This window comes from Patagioenas fasciata, chromosome 1 (assembly GCF_037038585.1).
Source record: "Patagioenas fasciata isolate bPatFas1 chromosome 1, bPatFas1.hap1, whole genome shotgun sequence".
Classification (NCBI taxonomy): Eukaryota; Metazoa; Chordata; class Aves; order Columbiformes; family Columbidae; genus Patagioenas; species Patagioenas fasciata.
Window position 1 is genome coordinate 174,659,050 of NC_092520.1, and position 18,533 is coordinate 174,677,582.

Sequence of the window (18,533 nt, forward strand, 5' to 3'; positions counted from 1 at the left end):
CCTCGGTGACCCTGCGGTCACATTCTGTGTCACAGCGCGCATTGCTGCGGCGCCCGCGCACAGGTAATACCGTATGTGTCCCCTCTGCGCCCTGGAGAAACAGCCCTGCGCTGCCCCCCCCGCCGCTACGGGTGAGGAACCAAGACACACAATCGCCCTAACGTACCAGCCGCCCCGGGCAACGCCCCGCCCCGCCACGCCGCACGGCACCACGCGGGGGCGGACTCTCCGCCCCGGACCCCGCCCCGGGCTCGTGGCCGCCTGACTTCCGGCGGCGGCACGGCGCAGGAGCGTTCCCGCCTCTTCCCCCTCAGCGCGCTCGGGCCCACCGGAGCCACCGGGCCGCGCCGCGCCGCGCCGCGCCGCTAGCCCAGGCCGCGGCCATGGTGAGTGGGGCCGGGTGCCCACTTCCCCGTTATGGGCCGCCGCACCGGGAGCCCTGGGCTGAGGGGACGCTGCCTCCTTGGCGGCTGCGGAGCAGGGAGCACGTGGAGGCCGGGCGCCGCGGGCGGGCGGGCTGGACGGCGGCCGGGTGTGGGTCGCCCTGTGGGTGCCCTGCCCCGCAGGGTAATGCCCGGGGGACTGGCGGCCCTAGAGGCACCTAGTGACGAAGGAGCCGCTCTCCCGACCCGGCTTCGTGTCCCGGCTCGGCTGTACCCCGCGGGCAGCGGGAGCATGTGCTCGGCTGGGGCCGGGCTGTCGCTGCGTGTGCGGGCGGGCGGCAGAGCAGCGCGGCCTGGGTCCGGCCTCCCCTGCGCTGGCTGCAGCCGCCGCACCTGAAGGAGTTGCCGTTCTGCCAGTGCCGGTCGTTGATGTTGCTTGTGACTTCGTTGCTATTCCACAACCCCACTGATGTTAATGTTTGGAAGCTGCTTGTGACTTTCAGAAATAAACCTGATATGTGCTCTGCTCGGAGTTTCTTTAAAATTCATGTCTGAGCTCGTTAATTTGCTGCTGACAGGAGGTTGTTCCTTGTGGAACTGAAACACTTAATTTTGTATAGTATCCGTGGTAGCAAATGACTGAAAACTGCCCTGTAAATTCACTGCTGCTAGTTTGTAGGATCTAAACGGGTTGTCTGAACAGATACTGCCTACTCTGAATATGAGGAGATTCCCTACTTACAGTTAAAATGCAGTGGGATTTTTAGTGTATGTGCAGAGCACCTGAGAATGGCAAGGTGACTCCAGTAGTCAGTGTATGTGGTGGACATGATGCCCCCTTTGCTCTTGTTGTAATGCTCTTTACTTTTTCCTTTCTCTAGAGCGAGGCAGAAGTGAACCCCAAAGCTTACCCCCTGGCTGATGCACAGCTCACCAAAACGCTACTGGATCTTGTGCAGCAATCCTGCAACTATAAGCAGCTACGCAAGGGAGCCAATGAAGGTGAGACCTGTGTGTTATGAAGCATGCTAGAAATCATAGCAAGGATTTTCTGAGAAGCTGTGGCCAGAAATTGTCTCTCTAGCAGCAGGCCACTAATGTTACATCGATCAGGATATTGTGTCTCCCTCCTCCTCACCTGCTGAAGCAATATTCAGGGACAGAACTAAGCTGTAATCTTTTCAGCATTCTGTTAGATGCCCAAACTATGTTCCTGGTACATGTCCTGTAACCATGCATACTTTAGCAGTGTGGCACTGGGACTACCAGATGCCTAGCCAGTTTAGAACCATAAAGATTTGGGTTTGAGGGGACCTCTGGAGGTCTCTAGTGCAGCCTGCTCAAAGAGTGTCTCCTTTCACAGCTGGAGCAGGTTGCTTGGTATTTTGCCTAGTCAGACTTTAAAAAACACATCCTTAAGGACAGAAGCTCCACAGCTTCTCAGGATCCATGTCCCGTGGCTTAAACCCCTCTCATAGTGGGGCGGGGGGAAAGAAGAGAAAATTCTAGCATGTTTCCAGAATCTCCCTGAGGCAAGAGTCAGCCTGCAACTTGTCCTTTTTCATGTGTGGTCATAGGACAGTCTAGCTCCACCTTCTGTGCAATCCCCTTGAAGTAGAAGACAGCAGCCACATCCCCCCCAGTCCCACCTTGGGCTTTGCTTCTCCAGGCTAAACAAACCCAGTTTCTTCCCTCTCCCTTCATCCATGGCACACCCCAGCCCCCCCAGCCATCAGCAGCACTGTGCTGGCCTTGCTCTCTTGTGATTTCTCTGCAGTGCTTGAGGGCAGAGCTGGGCTCATAGCCCAGGTGCAGCCCTGCGAGTAACCCCCTCCTTGGCCCTAGAGCTGCTATTTTCCTTTGGCCTGTCCTCATGCTGCCACCAGATCTCCATCTTGCTCATGCCAATTTCAACATCTCCTAATGTTTTTCATTAGATGTGCTTTACAGAGGGACTTTACTTACTCTCATTTATTTTACAGCCACCAAAACACTGAACCGAGGGATAGCAGAGTTCATTGTGATGGCAGCAGATGCAGAGCCCTTGGAGATCATCCTGCACCTCCCTCTTCTCTGCGAGGACAAAAATGTACCTTATGTGTTTGTGCGCTCCAAGCAAGCCCTAGGCCGGGCATGTGGTGTTTCCCGGCCTGTCATCGCCTGCTCCATCACCATCAAGGAGGGATCACAGCTAAAGCCTCAGATTCAATCTGTCCAGCAAGCTATAGAAAGACTGTTGGTCTAAATGCCCATGCGTTTAAGCGTGTGTGGAATAGGGAAGTTGAAGTCAGGGGGAATTAATGTCTAGCTTCAGCTGGGATTATAGTTTTGGTATCAGTGTTTAATTTCAAAACACCATATTTTTGTTTAATAATGACTTGATTCTTAGTGTTTCTGCCCTTTGTCCCTTTTTTATTATTCCACTCCAACACATTAATTCTCATTTGTATTACCTTCTTGAAAAGTGGTTGTACAACTGTGTTTCCTGTTTGATGTCTAAAGGAAAGGAAAAAAAAAAAATCCCCCTTTATCTCCATGTTTGCCTGCTCAGGGTTTTTTAACCCACCCAGTAGCTTCCTCTGCATTATGGTATTTCTGCTAAGCTTTGGCCTCTAACAGGTCTAACACTGTGTTTCTAAATTATTTACTCTACTGAAGATCAGGCATGTCAGTTCCCCGCACAGCATGTGTGTGCAGACTGCTGGAGTTGTTGCTTTCAGTGATGGAGCAGCATAGACCCCATATAGGGTGGGCAGCAGCTACCGTGTAGCAACAGAAGGAGCCAAGATCAGTACATGCAGCACAACCCTTTTCTTGAAACCAGACAGACTTCTGTATGAGGTGCACAGAGAGCAGAAATCCTATGGCAGTGTACAAGGGGAAATATCTCGGTTATTTTTAAATACTTTTAAAGAAAAATAAAATTGTTGACAAAGCTAAATTTAATTGTCATTCCCTTGAGGAAGCATTTGCAACTAACTGAAGTTTTCCTACCTGTAAAGCTGAACTGCTAAGAAGTAGCCTAAAGGCTATCGTGTAGTAGTTCATACTCCTTCAGTTTTCTCTGTGTGGACTGTACTGATGAGCTTGGGCTTCCTATGCTATTTAAGTACAAAACACATGGTAGAGAGCAGCTTGCTGAGATCTGTAGGGTCCTTGTTGGCCACATGCTTTTAGAGAAGCTGTTGTGCTGTAGTCACCTGACTAAACTCTAAATCATGGCCAAGACAAGAGAGAGCAAGTAACTTATCAGGTAAAACAACTTGTGTCTCAAGAAGACAATGTTAGATACAGATAATCTCATGTTCTAGAAAAAGCATGAAGCACCACCAGCATTCTGGATTAGCCTTGGTTTTAGGAGGCCAGCTTTCGTTAAATGCGTATTGTATAATAAATCCACTTACTGCTCTGAGTAGAAGAACGTAAATCTGCGTTGGAATGGGTCATATCAAACCTGTCCTCTATTGCAAGATGCAAAAGCAAAGCTAGTGTGGAAAGACAGCAGCAGAAGGGAAAATTAAGTTCTGTAACACTTCCACAGAAGCACTAACTTCATACATTTAGTAAGTACATCCCAAGCAGATGAAATCAGCTCAAGAAAAACAATATAATTTGTGTCTGTATATTTTTGTAAATCGCTGATAACTAATATCCTTGCTGAGGTGAACTTAATACAAAGATTTTGGAGTCCTTCCAGTTGTATGACATTTAGAAAAGCTGTTTCCTTCTACTGATGCTGACAGTTGAGCTAGTTGTGTTTAAAACCACAGCTTTGCAAAGGACTTGCCGTATTGTACCACGCCAAGGCAGTTGATATAAGACAAAGCACATAAGGAGCAGAAATAAAGCATTCTTGAGCAAGCAAAACTGTCTAGATTTTCTGCTGTGAAGCCATCCATCACCAGCAGGAAGATCTAGTAACCTAAACAAAACACCATAATCATCCAAAGCCTGGAGCATTGTCCCTGGGGGTTAGCAAGTAGAGAAAAGCCAGAGGGGCACGTGGTGAATGAAAACTCACAGAATTAAGGACAGGATACTCTCACTATTTTATTGCATTCAAGTCTTGCTAAGACAAGCATCGATGGTAACTTCTTTACCAAACGGCAAAATAAATTGATTGCTTAGACAAATGTTTATTAAAAATAACTACTATAATGCAAGTAGATGGAAAGTATAATAGACTGTAGCTTCAACACTGCAGAGCTCACCACAGGCTAGCTGCTCCTTTGAGAGGAGCTGTGTGGAGGTGGAAGCAAGCAGTGTGCTGGCATAGCCAGAGTGTTCCCAACACCAAGAGAGCATTCACAGCTGGCTCCCATACACGTGCCACACAACAGCATGGGCATGACCTTAATATATGACTTAATTCTTCGATAAGTTGCCCAATAGTTTGTGTGCCAAACACAGGAATACCTAAAAACATGATACAGACCAAAACTGATATATAATGTATACCATGTTTGCATCCCGTAGGAAGAGTTTAGTTAAACAATAAGAATGGTTTTCTAGAGCAAGGGCAATGACTATTGGGTTTAATCATCTGGCACTGCAAGACAAGTGGGGCCTGCCAGACATGGAAGTTTAAAAACCAAAACATGGACAGCCCCAGATGCAGCCTCCATAAGTATGATTAAAAAAATAATACTGGAAGTAACAAGGGCTACTCTCCACAACTTGCCTTTTTAAAAAAAATTTTTGAAGCACAGATTTGAGTACAGAAGCCTGCCCGATAGTCTGACCCATATTCACTACAGAGGTGGAAAACCTCGCTGCCATCTCAGTAATTTAATTGGGGTAAGTGCTTGTAGCCTTCCAGGAAACACTATTTTTTTTTTTTTCTTCTCCTTTTTTTAAACCAGCTTTTGCTCTTACCATTTAAAAATGAAAGACCTAGCTGTGCAGCTTTATGAAATTCTGGCTTTTTTCCCCAAAAGATTGGCTACTGCTTCCTAGTAATTATTTTCTCCTTTATGATCCGCTGGTGATTTTTTAACACCAACGATGAAGAACAGTCCAATTTGATTACAAATACTGATACTGACAGGCTGTTTTGGAGAGCAGGAGTAATGCAACACATTATACCCTCTGTTATTACACAGACTTGACCTGCTGTTTGAATTCATGCAGTGTCAGTAACACAGATCATTCTGTTTTCTTACGCTGAAGTGAGTTTTGCCACCTTTATGATGCAAATATGGTATAGCCATTGTTGCAAAATAAGTCCAAAATAACTTTTATTAAGAAACCAGGAAGGCACAACTGTGTTTACCTGCAGTGGGTGACCTGAGTTAGCAGGGAATTTAACTCTGCCTTTGGCTACTGTGAAGAGAATCAAACTTTGCAGAGAAGTTTCTACAACTAAGAGTAAGAAGTTCTCCACTGCTGGATTCAGCAACATTAAGTCACCTCCTCCATAGCAAGATTAAACAGACAGAACATCCACATAAGACAACCAAAACTTTAAGCAGACAGAAGTCAGACAGGGTCTTCTGCTCCTGCTTAGTGTTCGGTAAAGTATTCAGTTAGCGCATCCATGAGCTCCTGCTTTTTCCCCCCACCCTTCAGCCCGTAAAGCCTGCATGCGTCCTTCAGAACAGGTACCGTGAGCTTGCCTAGAGTGCCCTTCTGCACAAGTCTCCGCAGCTCATCTTTCGAGATTTCTACCTTGGGCCTCTTGTCAGCTTGACCGTCAGAAGCTAGAAAGATACATTTTAGATTTAACAAAGTTTATTAGAAAGACATTAAGGTTTCTTATACATACCACAGTTCATGGCCATCAGCGGATGGTATTTTAACAGCTACCTACACACCCACAGACCTAGTTTCCATATTTTGCTTTATGAAGTAGGTGACACTCACTACGAAAGTCATATACTATGTTTCATTGATACAAGGGATCTCAAACTCAAGTATGAAACTTTGTGCTTCGATGTAAAGACCATCCTCAAACTTTTAAGGGATTCTCATCTATTTAGGAGACTGCAACGATTCCACACTCCCACTTTCTGCAGTTTCATAGACTCCCAAACTATACATGTACCTCAGCATTACTTGGACATTTTGACCTAAAGATGCCTATCTGGGACCAGCTAAACAGCCCATGCATAAGAGTCTACTTCTTCACCAAGAACACAAACTGAAAGCATGAACAATTTCACTGTGTTATTGTAAAAAACCCAAAGTTTTAATAACTATAATCATAAAATTAATAATAAATATGCATTTTGCAGTAATTAACCCACATTGCTTCCTATACTTCTCTGTTTTTTCACGGTTCAGTTTCTCATTCCAGCAGTTCTCTAGCTGGATACCACAATATCTTCTACTTTCTAAGAATCACTGCTGGACCTAAGTCCACTTTGTTGTGGAGAGGAATAAAGAGCTACTGCACAAGCAGCTTCTTTAAACTATGAGACAAACTGAAAACACAGAAGCCTCTAAACAAAAAACACAGACACCATGCTGTGTGTCTGCTCTGTCATTACTTACCTTGTTTTCGCTTTACACCCTTCCCATCAGGATTGTAGTCAGGGGGATAAACCAGTTGCTTAAACTCCTCCACCAGGCTGCCCAGCCTGCGGTTCATCTCTTCATTCTTTGGCACTGGCAAAAGAAAAAGATTTGCCCTCTCAAAAACAGAGCAATCACAGAAAGTCTAAAGGAGGCCATCACCAGATACAATTGTGCTTCTGTAATAACTAGCATGCAAGTGTCTTGCAAGCATGCAAAATGTTACCCATGTCTAATTTCAGACTTTTGAAATACAACAGGTTACTAGCTAAGGTTGCAAGCAGTTTGAGGCAGAACAGCTTGTTTTTGTCACGTATTTGAATGATATCTAGCACAGGGACCTAGATTACACGTTAGGTATCACTTCAGAAGAGAGAAATAATTACTCTAATACTATTCCTGAAGTACAACGTAGTTTTAAAAAAGGAACTTCCCCTTCAGGAGTAGATTTCTATCCTTCGACAAGTTATTCTTATATAGAAACTCACACAGCCACAAGGTGGTATCACTGCCTCCTAGCAGAATAATTCTCTAAGTATTTCTGCCATTTATCAGTCTGCAATATTATTAAGACTCTTGAAGAGACGAATTTCAGAGAAGACAAAACCGCAGAAAAAAGGTGATTCCATTTTAATTTTGGACGGTGATCAATTTTTCCTTTACCTTAAAAGTAACAGCATTAGAAAGGAATGTTTCAATATTTCAGAATGGATGTATCCAGAATTCTACATCTTGGAACGGCACACAACTAAAACTTTTTAAAATGACATTTTGTTTTTTTGTAGCATATCTCTGACTTAGAACAAAGTCAAGAATCCTCTACCCCACCTCCCTTCACACCCACCAATAATTCTCACTTGTAAGATCCTCAGCTTGTTCTGGTTCCATCATATCCAGTGCCAAAGCCTCCAAATTCCTGAAGTGCTGCTGCAAAACTGGGTTCTCAAAGCTGTCAGTCCTGTCAAGAATCCCCCAAAATGTCAAAGCATGCTGCCAAGAAGACAGACAAGACACATAAGATCTGCCACCAATTTATTTCAAAGTAAAACTTCCCTCTTTCCCACATAACAATCCACCTCATCAGAACTGCTTTTCCTCTCACTATGCCATCATGCATCAACCACATTAGAAAGCTGTGTGAGACAAATGGAGACTGTGGTGCTGTACTTCAATACCAGTTATGCTACTTTCCTCACCAGTAGAAAAAATCTCCCATAAAAGCATTTCATAAAATTTATCCTATCTATAATGAAGAAGGCCTAACTATTCTCTCTAAAGTGCTCTAAGTTAAATGATCCAGGTCTGATCTGCAATAGATCAGCAGCACCACAATAAAATGTGATACCTCTGCAACAAATGACAACAGCCCAGAAAACGAAAGCAATTCTATAAAGAACTCCAGAACGTGCTACATACTACATGTGGTGCCTGGGTATTCAGAATAATTAAGAATAATGTTTGGACAAAGCTACTACAAAGGGAAGCAATTTGCATCAAAATGCCATCTGGTGGACACCACAGCTGAACAACATATGCAGTAAAGCAAGCAACAGTGTGTTGTTTTCTTCCCATGCCACCCCCATACACACACTAATTATCTCCATGTACCTGTATTTGAATCGGAGTTTTTGAATTATTTCCTTCATTTTGTCTACCTGCTCTCGGCTGGCTGGCACCTTTTCTGTAAAATCAACATTCCGTTTGTCATCTGCGTACGGTAAGAAAATTACGTGGAAACCTGCACCGAGACAGAGAGCAGAGAACAGTTATGGAGAACCATCACCTCAAAACAATAACTTATGGGTAGGACCAAGATGCATATTAGCTGGGTCAGATGACTTCCCAAACTAGCTACTGTTTTGGTGTGAACAACAGTAATCCATAATACCTCCTAGTACCTACAGCACGACATTCAAAGCCAACATCAATGTATATAACCAACATCACTAATGTTTTTTTGAAAGAGAGTCATAATAAATGCATAGCTAAGAGCTGGAAACTTGTCACCTGCTTTTGATACAAGAGTTCTGCTTGTGCACCTTCTTAATCTCTCATTGGAGATGATCTTGAAAAAGGCTTGTTTGCAAATTAAGTTAATGCCCACATTTTATTTCTGAAATGCTTTACATTGTACACAGCAGCATTATTCTCCTCCTTTACATCCTTTCCAGAAGAGTATTTCCCAGTTAAAGAGGTGAGAAAATAGAAAAGAGCAAGAGTTCTGCCTTTGCTCCCTGATCATTCCCCACTCAGCTGCTATGGTGCGAGGCTCAGTATATGAGACTAATTAATTAAGTGTGGAATTGTTTCTGGAAACAAATGGACATCTGTGCAGTGAGCAAGACTACATCGAGCTGATCTAGGCCACAAGTGAAGGGTCATTGAAAAGTCCTTGACCACACAGAATGGGGAACAAAGTTGATGGAGAATGAGGAATTAAAGTAGTGTGTGGCAAAACATGGGAGGTGATGAGTGTCTAAGACAGCAACCAATCATGTATTAGCTAGAGAAATGTAAGCAGCGCGTAATCTAACTATAATCATCCAAGTATAAATAATGTAACTACATAATCGGCATGTTTAAGGCTATATAACCTGATCAAATTTTGCATTAAATGGCTTCAGTTTATAACTCTCATAGAGTTGTTGGAGTCCATTCTTTTTCTGCAATTAAGGCTCTAAAAATGTATGCAAGAATACAGTAAAAGTCAGGGAAAGACATTCTATCCAGTCAGCAAACAGAGAAAGGGCTTTTAATTTTTAGGTCAGTTACTTGAATCTGTTAAAAAAAAAAAAAAAAAGGGTAGGAGGTGGGAAAACACTGTAGCCATGTTACACCTAAGCAAGCACTGATGCAACTGAAGTTTTAAAAACAGATTCTACATGAGATGCTCACAATGAGAAAACTGAAGATAAGGGATGTTGGAAAGCACTATCCCCAGCTTCAAGGGGAGCAGCACCAAGAATACTTCTACACAACAGAGGAAGCTGTTATGCTGACAGCATCCAATTGTGCAGGGAAAGGCAGCATCTCCTCCCATACCTGGAGGAGCTATCTGCACTTTCTGCTCATCCACCTCTTCCTCCTGGGGAACCAGGGCCACAAAGCGAGGGGGAGTGTTCCTCCGGGTGGTATATCTGCACAGTGCCATCACCTCCTTCTCCAAGCATTTCATCAATAAGGCATTAAATAGCGTTGTACTCCCTGCAAAGCAAAGACTGTGTTGGTCAGTTTGACAACTTCGCTCTTTGTTCAGGAATGCGATCCTACATATTAGTTTCAATACCTGTGACTTCTTTAAGATGCTTGCAATATCCACGAGGTTAAAAGTAACTTTTTAAAGGGGTACCCTCAAAATTGACAATGTTAGTGTTTCTCATGACCAGAGCAGTGAGAGTTCTGGAGAAAGAAATGAAATCTCTGGCATCTGAGCAATGAAATACAGTTGAAAACTTGAAACAGGTATCTACAAAACCTCCTTCTGGTCAGGTAGGACATCATAGTAGTAGCATATCATAGGACCTTTCGCAGAAGTAACATACTAAGAATTCAGATTGTAATATTCTTCTCTCAAGGCACACATTTGCTTTGTATTTTACCAGATACAGTGGCCGGGAAAAGACTGACACATAAGTAAGGTGTTTGATTCAGGAAGCTGCTAAGCTGGAGAAGCTAGTGGAAAGGCTCTTTAGTCAGACACCACAAAGCATCTGACCATAATTCAGTCCTCTTTATTCACTGTAGTATTGCAGTTTGGGATGGATTAATACTATACTTTTAGATAAGCAGACTTACATATATACATAAAAAGGGGAGGAAAAGCAGTCCTAAGCATCCTCTCCTCCTCTCTTTACAAGCCCATAAAGTGCTGTTAATTCAACTGTGCTTCCTGAGCATTGTTTTTCCACTCTGAGATGATACAGATTTAGGAACAGTAATTATCTTCACTGCTTTAGGGGGTGTTTGGGTTTTTTTTGTTGTTTGTTTTTTGTGGTTTTTTTTTAAACAACTTTTGCCTTCTTCTCAGGTACTAGGATTTGTTACTTTCATGAATGACAAAACCAAATATTTGGGGACTACATTTGCATAGTGTGATCAGCTGCTTGTCATGATGGATGAAATATGAAGACAAATCATCTCTTCAGCTTTTGAAGAAAACAAGAATTAAGTGGAGCTGAGAAGGGCAGTAACAGTTAATTCTATGCTTTTTAACATTAGCAGGTTTTAAAGTTAGACAAAGATTTTACACTCAGTGATCCCCACTTACCCTAATGCAAGGTGGTGAATCTTCCCTTGGTGTCTTTACTTACCACTTACTACAGACTCTTCAGGATAGATGAACTGGGAGGGTCTGACATGGTGGTGCAGTTTTAGCATAGAAAGTGGTTTGAAGCCAATCAGAAACAAGCCTGGAGAATCAAACCGTTTTAATTCTTCTGTTTCATCTTTCTCCAGCACAATCTGGCGGTTTCCATATGTCTAAACCAGGGAAAAGCAGATAGTAGTGCTGCCAGCATTAAAAAAAAATGGGGAGACCGGTGTGAGGGGTGGGGATGCAATCGCTGTCTTTCACTACTGAGAAGAGTTACAGACAAGACAGAGCAAACTCCCATCATTAGCACACACTGAAATGGCAAATCAAGTCTGTGACCATTATCCCAAGAGAAATTCTACCTGGACATTAGCAAAATGCTCCTTCCTAAGAGCAGGTTAAGCCCCTGCACAGAGAGGCTGTCACATCTCATCCTTGGAACTCTTCAGAGCTGTCCCAAACAAACCCTGAGTGACCTGATGAGGTCCTGTCCGATTCTAAACTTGTTTCAACAGATGCACTTCAGCAACCTATTCCTGACAGAAAAACAACACTTTTGAAGCATCACTTAAACACTGCAAACATGAAAACGTACTGTAGTTCAGCTGCTGAAGATATCAGGAATTAATGCTCAGCCTTCTGTTCATCTCCCTTACTTTATTTCAAGAAACTAATGTCCAGTATAAATAAACTTAATATTTAATTTGAGGACTACAATTTTAAGAGCCTTTGTCACAGAAGGACACACAAAGTGTGCTTGTGACAATATACCTAGCAACTGCACATCCTGCTTTCAAATAAGGCTGTGCCTGAACAGAACGTGACAGTCAATCTACATCAGCCAAACTATCAAGCAGGAAGGCAAAGAACAAAATAACAAAAAAACAAAGGTAACACACCTTTTTTTTGTTCATTTTGAAAGAGCTTCAACCCCCTCTGATTCACACTTCTATGTTTGATAATAATAACTTAATTATTTTAAAATAATTTAATAATTAAATGGACAAAATCTGCTCCAAATGAATAAAAAGATAACACCAGCAGTAATAGCACAAGGCCACATAAGGTCAAGCCTTGACAACCTGATTCTGCTTTACACAAAGAAATGCCTTGCGCTCCTCAGTGCACTCTCACCAGCAGCTCTGCTTTCTCTTGACAGTCGTGCCAGAGAAACAACACCCTCTCACTCTGTGTAGCTTACAAAGTGACCAGGCTATCTCCACAAATATACAGAAGTAAATATTTCTACATCTGATCCTGCAAGCAAAACACAATAAAAAAGCAGCAAGAGAATCATCCCCCAACATCACAGAGACAGAGAAAAGCCAGGCACACAATCAGTACATTACCTGAGCCCTTTTTGTGTCACTTGGCACGAGCAAGCTGCCTGTTTTTCCGTTAAACATCCTTGTTTTCGTTTTAACTGGTTCATTAGTTTCCCGATACAGCTTCACCGGGTATGGCTTATAAGCTTTTTGAAGAAGGTTGTAAACACCAACAGAAAGCGACAGATCTTTGTTCAAATACAGATTTAACCTGTGTATAAACACAAATACAGACTTGAGACTCCAAAAAGATCACTTTTTCAATAGAAAGTCATCTCCTCAGATAACTTATTTTCTTTGACCTCCTGCTGTTCTCTTCCCCAAAATCACATGTATCTCTGGAAACATACTATTATTGGAGTCATAATCTCACTTGTCTGAAAACATTATTGCAATATTGTCATTTCTGGTCATAAAAATTATTTAAACACAAATAATTTACCATATTTCTTTCACATTTTTTTCACTCTGAAGGGCAGCTATGCCCAAGCAGAGTGCAGGACAAGTTCACATTTGGGCAGTCCACTCGCGCTTAATGCAATGTGACCTGTGAAGTCACACAGCTGTTCACGCAGAAGGCAAAATTCCCCAAAAGAACCACATCAAAGCAAACAATACCATAATTTAAGAAAACAAAGAAGAGAAAAATTCAGAAGTAAAGGTTTAAAATTGGAAGTAATCTTCAAGTTCTGAGAGCAGAACAGTGAATTGCTGTGAATGTTACTTCCTCTCGTCTGAGAGTTATCCCTGGTACAGGATTCTCCCTCCTCAATTATTAGAAAACTTGAGGAACATTCCCAGAAGAGGAAAATAAAGCTGTGAGCAGGAACAAGAATGCCCGTGACAACAGCTCAGGTTGGAATTTGTAAAAAATATATATTAAAAAAACATTAGACTGTGAAGTTCACTCCCTCACTGTGCTTCCACATCATTCTGCTGTGAACTCACTCATTTAGAAAACAACTGTTATGGAGTATGTAATTCCAAAAATAGTTTCTATCTGCTTTGTTGAGATCCCTTTAATCTCTCTGTAAGTATCTCTAATCTTTCAGTAGGCGATCAGAAATATCAATGCTCTGTGAATCCATACCAACTGCCTAGGCAGACTGGCTACATCGAACTACTTAAGAAGCCAAAATACCTACCAGTCACACTGAGACGAAATTTTTCTGAGTTAATGCTAGTAAGAAAAGGCTCATATCAATCAGATTTCACCATAAACTAACCATTTCATATGTTGCAGATTTTTTGAAAGTATTTTACTTGGCAATTATGTTATTTTTTGAAAAATGATCATTCCTGGCCAAGCTCAATGCAAGAGACATCACACAAAACAAAAAAGGAAGCCTAGTGGAGGCCTTCACTCTCCACTCTTCTCATCCATCACAGAACGATATCCTTTGAAGCTACAGAAGAAACACCAATCTTGGACTAAGGATTGAGGAATGGAAGCACTGATGCTCTTATAGACCAGTCATTCCAGAAAAGGGAGGTGAGATGCAGTCTAGAAATAACATCGGATGCTTCCATTGAATGATATCATAACCAAGCACAAACCTGACTAAAACTCGTTTCTTTGTCTCCTTTGCTCGTACTTTCTTCCTGAGATGCTCCAGTTTCCCTGACTCCTCAGGCTGGATACCAAGGTCCTCATCCTCTGCTACATTTATGATATCCCTGTAGAACAAAGAGATATCGAACCCTCCAGGCTTCTTCAAGTGCATCAAATCCAGGACGATACCTAGAAACAAAGTAAGAGATGGAAGGAGGATCATAAAAACTGTTTTTTTCTTACATTGGCATGTTTCTCAGCGCTCCTAGATTTCTCTATCTAAGCAAAGAATTTAAGCAAGAATAAGCTCCAAATTGTCATCTGCACCAGGTGTGAAAGTTTCTACAGAAAGAGGCAAAAGGCATTCTTCAACTTCTGTCAAAACAATGTAGTATAGAAAATGTTTCCTCCCTAATTAAGAATCTGCACAACATTGTGGACAAAACAGCTCTGACAAGCTCCCATAAAACATAATCTTAGGGAAAGCGGGAAATAATTAGTTCAGAAATTCCCCTTTCCCAGTTCTAAGGGCTAATGGACCAAGGAAACCTCACAGCTTCCAGATCCGGCACATCTGCCGAACTACAGAAACACCAGTTAACTGAGTTACCTATTAATAGTTGAACTAACGAAGCACTTGCTCTCTAGTCTCTGAGCTCAAGTTACTGTTCTTCAGCTAATTCAATATGGAGCCATTAAAGTACTTTGCCTTTTGTGTTCGCTTAGTGTCATTATTCCCTTCCTGGAAAATGGTAGAACAACAAAATAAAGTAGTTTGTTTTCCACAGCCATCTCAAGTCCTGATTTATGCTATCAGAGCAGAAGACAAGATCCTAGAAAATCAGTGTTAGTTGTTGGATACAATTAGATAACAGATTTTCTAACTTAGATTAGATACCAAATTTTTAATTTAGAAAGCTTCAGAAAGATTCCCTAGTTCTGATAATTTTATATTCTTTTTCCATCACAAGCGTGCAATGCAGTTAACATCTGCTGCAAGGATACATCACTTCTATTCTACCTGAAATTAGAGGAGAAAATAATGACCTGTGTCTCTCAGATCCCCAGCTCTGGTCCTGGCCAGTTTGGCTTTAGCACTGTCACTGGCATGGGGGTCATCCTCATTGGTAAAGAGCATGATCCTTTTGTGGCTCAGTCTGATGCGGACATCACTGAAGAGATTAGAGCAGGCCCAGAGTGCTTCACCCAGTGAATAGTCAGCATTGTGGCCAAAGGTCTCACGGAAAAGTGCTCGTCCTTTATCCCCCCTGTACTGGTCCAGCTCTAGAACACGCTTTGCACCTAAGGGAGATAATAGCATTCACACACATTAGAAATACTGAAAGAAGTACTGCAAACTCTCTTAAACATGCACCGAGGGTCTCTTGCAGCTGAAATCTGAGTAACGTCCCCTTGCACCTCCATGGCGGTGCCCTTTGAACAGCTGGCTGAGAAAATTGTTCAGCACAGCCCAACAATTGCAATATTGCAGCCAGTTACCACTCAAAATCACCTACTGGGGCCAAGAGGACACAAAGTGCCCTGGCACCAATGTGTGGGGGTCTTCCTGCTGGAGAGGGAAATAGGCAGCAATTTCATCTGCTGCAGAGGTATGGCAGACTGCTGTGCCACCAGAGACAGGAGAGGAGCCTGAAATACAACCTCTGTCTCCATGGCACGTTGGGAAGGTGGATAATTCCTCCTGCTTCCTTACCCCACATGCCAGATTGAATGAACCTAGAGGTCAGATGCAGCCCATAGATCACCACATGGAGCACAGCAACATTCAGGACAGGTATCCATGGCCTTTTTAAAGCTCTGCAGATTACCCCAGCCCCACTATGACTTCTTGCCCCATCTGTCTAACAGCAGGTTCTCTGTCTTCTCCCATAACTCTAGAAAGGGACATAAGCCTTAATTTTTCAGCTACTGCATTCTGCAGAGCTTCTTCCTTCGTCTTTCACTCAAATTCTATAGCACTTTCGAAATCTCATCTGAAAATGTCTTTCCCCACCTCCCTATTTTATATTCATCTCCTCAGCAGTCATTTAATTAACAGCATAACTATTCATTATTATGCACTACATAATAACTAACTATACTATTTCTTCTTTCTCCAGAAAATGCTATTCTCCAGGGGTAGCAAATTCTCTTCATTTTTAACAAAACACACCTGCACTGTCTTTATCATCACAGTGAAGCTACTGCCTCTAATGCAGGAAAAAGGGCAAGCAGGGAAGGAGGAAAAAAAAGGATGAGTGAGAAGCCTGAGGCACTTGCTGTCAGAAGAGGGAGAAGAGCCTTGGGCAGTTTTGCCAGGTCCCCATTGTAATAGATGCTGAAACTAGGACAAGACACAGTTATTACAGGAGAATCCTACATGTTATCAAAGCATGATAGCAAGAACACTAACATGCACCTCCTAGTTAAGACAGTAAAGTAAAACCTCCTCAGAGACACAGGCTGCTATTAAAAGCTAGTAGACAAAATCCCCCCGCTAGACTCTCTGCTGCCAGAGAATCTGTCACCACTAGCATGCATTCTTCACACTACTCCTTCTACCTTTCCCAATTCAGCAACTGGCACTTGTTATCAAGTACATTCTACGTAACTCTAAGAAATTATTAGAAAATGGAAAAGCTAAATTCAAGCACTGTAAAACTTACTATGAAAATAAGAGGCAGAACACCCTAAACAGGTAACATATTGGTCAACCCGCTGTAGCTGACTCTGCTTGAGCAGAGGGGTTGGACAAGATGACCTGCACCCAGAAATCCCATCCAACCTCACCCATTCTGTGATATTCTCTATCAGCTGGAATCAGTGATACCTTAGCATGTACATGAACTTTCCTAAAGCGCTGTAGAGACACAATGGGCTTTATTTAAACAGTTCTGTTGAGATCCTCTTAGCTTTGGCAGACAGCAAGTGAACAATCACATTAAAAGAGAAGACATAGGAAAGGGATTTGAACCACCTATAACAGAAAGCTAAGCTCCCACTAAGTTTCTAAGCTTTCAATAAATTTCTAAAACTATGCCCCTCACAACACATGTCAGTAACAGGATTTTTTTTTAATTTATCTGACAGAGAGGCCTGTTACTAACAATACTACTAAACAATTTCCTTACTCCATCCTTCTAAATAACCTTCATATCACTTTACTGCCTTTACCTGGATTGTCCAGCTCCTGAAGAACATAAATGTGCTTGAAATCTGCTGAGTTCTTGTTCTTTTCTGTACCGTAGAACACGACACTTAACAGGTCTTTGTCACTACTAATAATTTTGCTAGTATACACATTCCAGATGCACTGAAAAAAAAATGCACACAGGTCAAAATACGAAGAAAATCAGTTGCAGTACGAGTGCCAAAGTTCTGACTTTGGCAATTAGCAGTTTATACAAGTAAGCTCTAGCAAATTGAAGAACTGCAATAAATGCTTTAAGCAAAATTCCACCAGAAGAATTTGAGATCTTGTTTTTCAATATAATTTTTCAGTACACAGCTTTATACATTTTTCATTAGCATTCGCTTTATACGAGCAAGATCAATGAAATAAACATCTCTCAAAGACACCACTCTGAACAAGGATTGATCACTCATTCTATAAACATTTCCCTCACCAAACTCCGGACACGGCCCACCAGGCAATGGATCTTTCCAAACCCACAGCCAATGTGAGTTGCTTGAGTTTCACAGTGACCTTACCCCAGCAGGTCAAGCAGAGGGCCAACCAGGCAGCCATGCCCACGGTGGTGTAGGAGGCAGTCCCTGGAGGGTTTGCAAAGTGGCCCGAGGCTCCTTGCGCAGCCTTACCTGGATGGTCATGTCGAACGGAGTCACTTCGTCCTCCTCGGACTCAAACATGGCCTTAGAGGCATCGACTAAGAAAATCAGGCTATCCCGGCCCGAGACCCTGTAGTCCGCTACGGAGAGATAGGGAAACAATTTTAGCAACGGCCGTCTCCACCGGCTGAAGGCGGAAAGGGCCAAACCCGCCGAGCCCCGAGGGCAGCGGGCCCCGGACTGCCCTCCGTGAGGGAAAGGGATGGGGAGGGCGGAGGTAGCACTTACCGACCGCCTCGGCCCCCTCCTCCTGCTGCTCCCCTTCCTCCTCCTCCTCCTCCGGGCCCTCACCGCGATAGTAGGACCCCCACTCCGACATGGCTCCCGGCGCGAGGCCCAACGGCCGCGCAGCCGCCGGCGGAGGGGGAGAGGCGGCCCCTACCGCTCTTACCGGCGCTCAACGGCCAAACAACCGCCGCGGCCACGCGCCGCTAGCCACTGCCTGCCACTCACCGGGCGGCACGCCTCCCATAGTAACTCTGACCAATGGAGGGAGAGGAAGGGCGTCGCGTCATGGCCGTCCCGCGGGAAGCCGCACCGCCCCACTCCACGCGGATTGGTTACGGAGAGAAAAAGAAGGAGGGAGCTCTGCCCGCGCA

The 18,533-nt window shown here is 43.3% G+C and overlaps 2 protein-coding genes across 3 annotated transcripts; one reads left to right on the plus strand and one right to left on the minus strand.

Moving 5' to 3' along the window:
* The first annotated feature begins 346 nt into the window (after positions 1-346).
* SNU13 (small nuclear ribonucleoprotein 13) lies at positions 347-3,324 on the plus strand. The gene is made up of 3 exons (XM_065837801.2): positions 347-386; positions 1,265-1,385; positions 2,366-3,324. Exons 1-3 carry the CDS (start codon positions 384-386, stop codon positions 2,626-2,628), a joined length of 387 nt encoding a protein of 128 aa, XP_065693873.1. The 5' UTR covers positions 347-383; the 3' UTR covers positions 2,629-3,324.
* A 1,084-nt stretch (positions 3,325-4,408) lies between these two features.
* On the minus strand, positions 4,409-18,395 carry XRCC6 (X-ray repair cross complementing 6). Of its 2 annotated transcripts, none has more exons than XM_065837790.2 (12): positions 18,163-18,395; positions 17,905-18,014; positions 17,260-17,398; positions 15,133-15,387; positions 14,091-14,274; positions 12,558-12,744; positions 11,207-11,375; positions 9,939-10,100; positions 8,505-8,634; positions 7,754-7,854; positions 6,876-6,989; positions 4,409-6,082 (listed from the first exon to the last, which is right to left on the minus strand). In XM_065837790.2, the coding sequence occupies exons 1-12, from the start codon at positions 18,251-18,253 to the stop codon at positions 5,886-5,888; spliced, it is 1,839 nt and encodes a 612-aa protein (XP_065693862.1). In that variant the 5' UTR covers positions 18,254-18,395; the 3' UTR covers positions 4,409-5,885. The 2 variants fall into 2 exon arrangements, 1 of the variants encoding a protein (XP_065693862.1); XR_011736224.1 differs by having other exon boundaries at positions 5,944-6,082; positions 7,741-7,854.
* Positions 18,396-18,533: the final 138 nt, after the last annotated feature.

Bases quoted from the DNA above. Each gene is read 5' to 3' on its own strand.
- XRCC6 (XM_065837790.2), bottom strand. From the start codon at position 18,253: ATGTCGGAGTGGGGGTCCTACTATCGCGGTGAGGGCCCGGAGGAGGAG. The intron at 11,376-12,557 runs GTAATGTACTGA...TCCCTGGTTTAG, and splicing joins GTGACACAAAAAGGGCTCAG to ACATATGGAAACCGCCAGAT. The intron at 7,855-8,504 runs GTACATGGAGAT...GATTCTTGACAG, and splicing joins AAACTCCGATTCAAATACAG to GACTGACAGCTTTGAGAACC.
- SNU13 (XM_065837801.2), top strand. The intron at 1,386-2,365 runs GTGAGACCTGTG...TTTATTTTACAG, and splicing joins ACGCAAGGGAGCCAATGAAG to CCACCAAAACACTGAACCGA.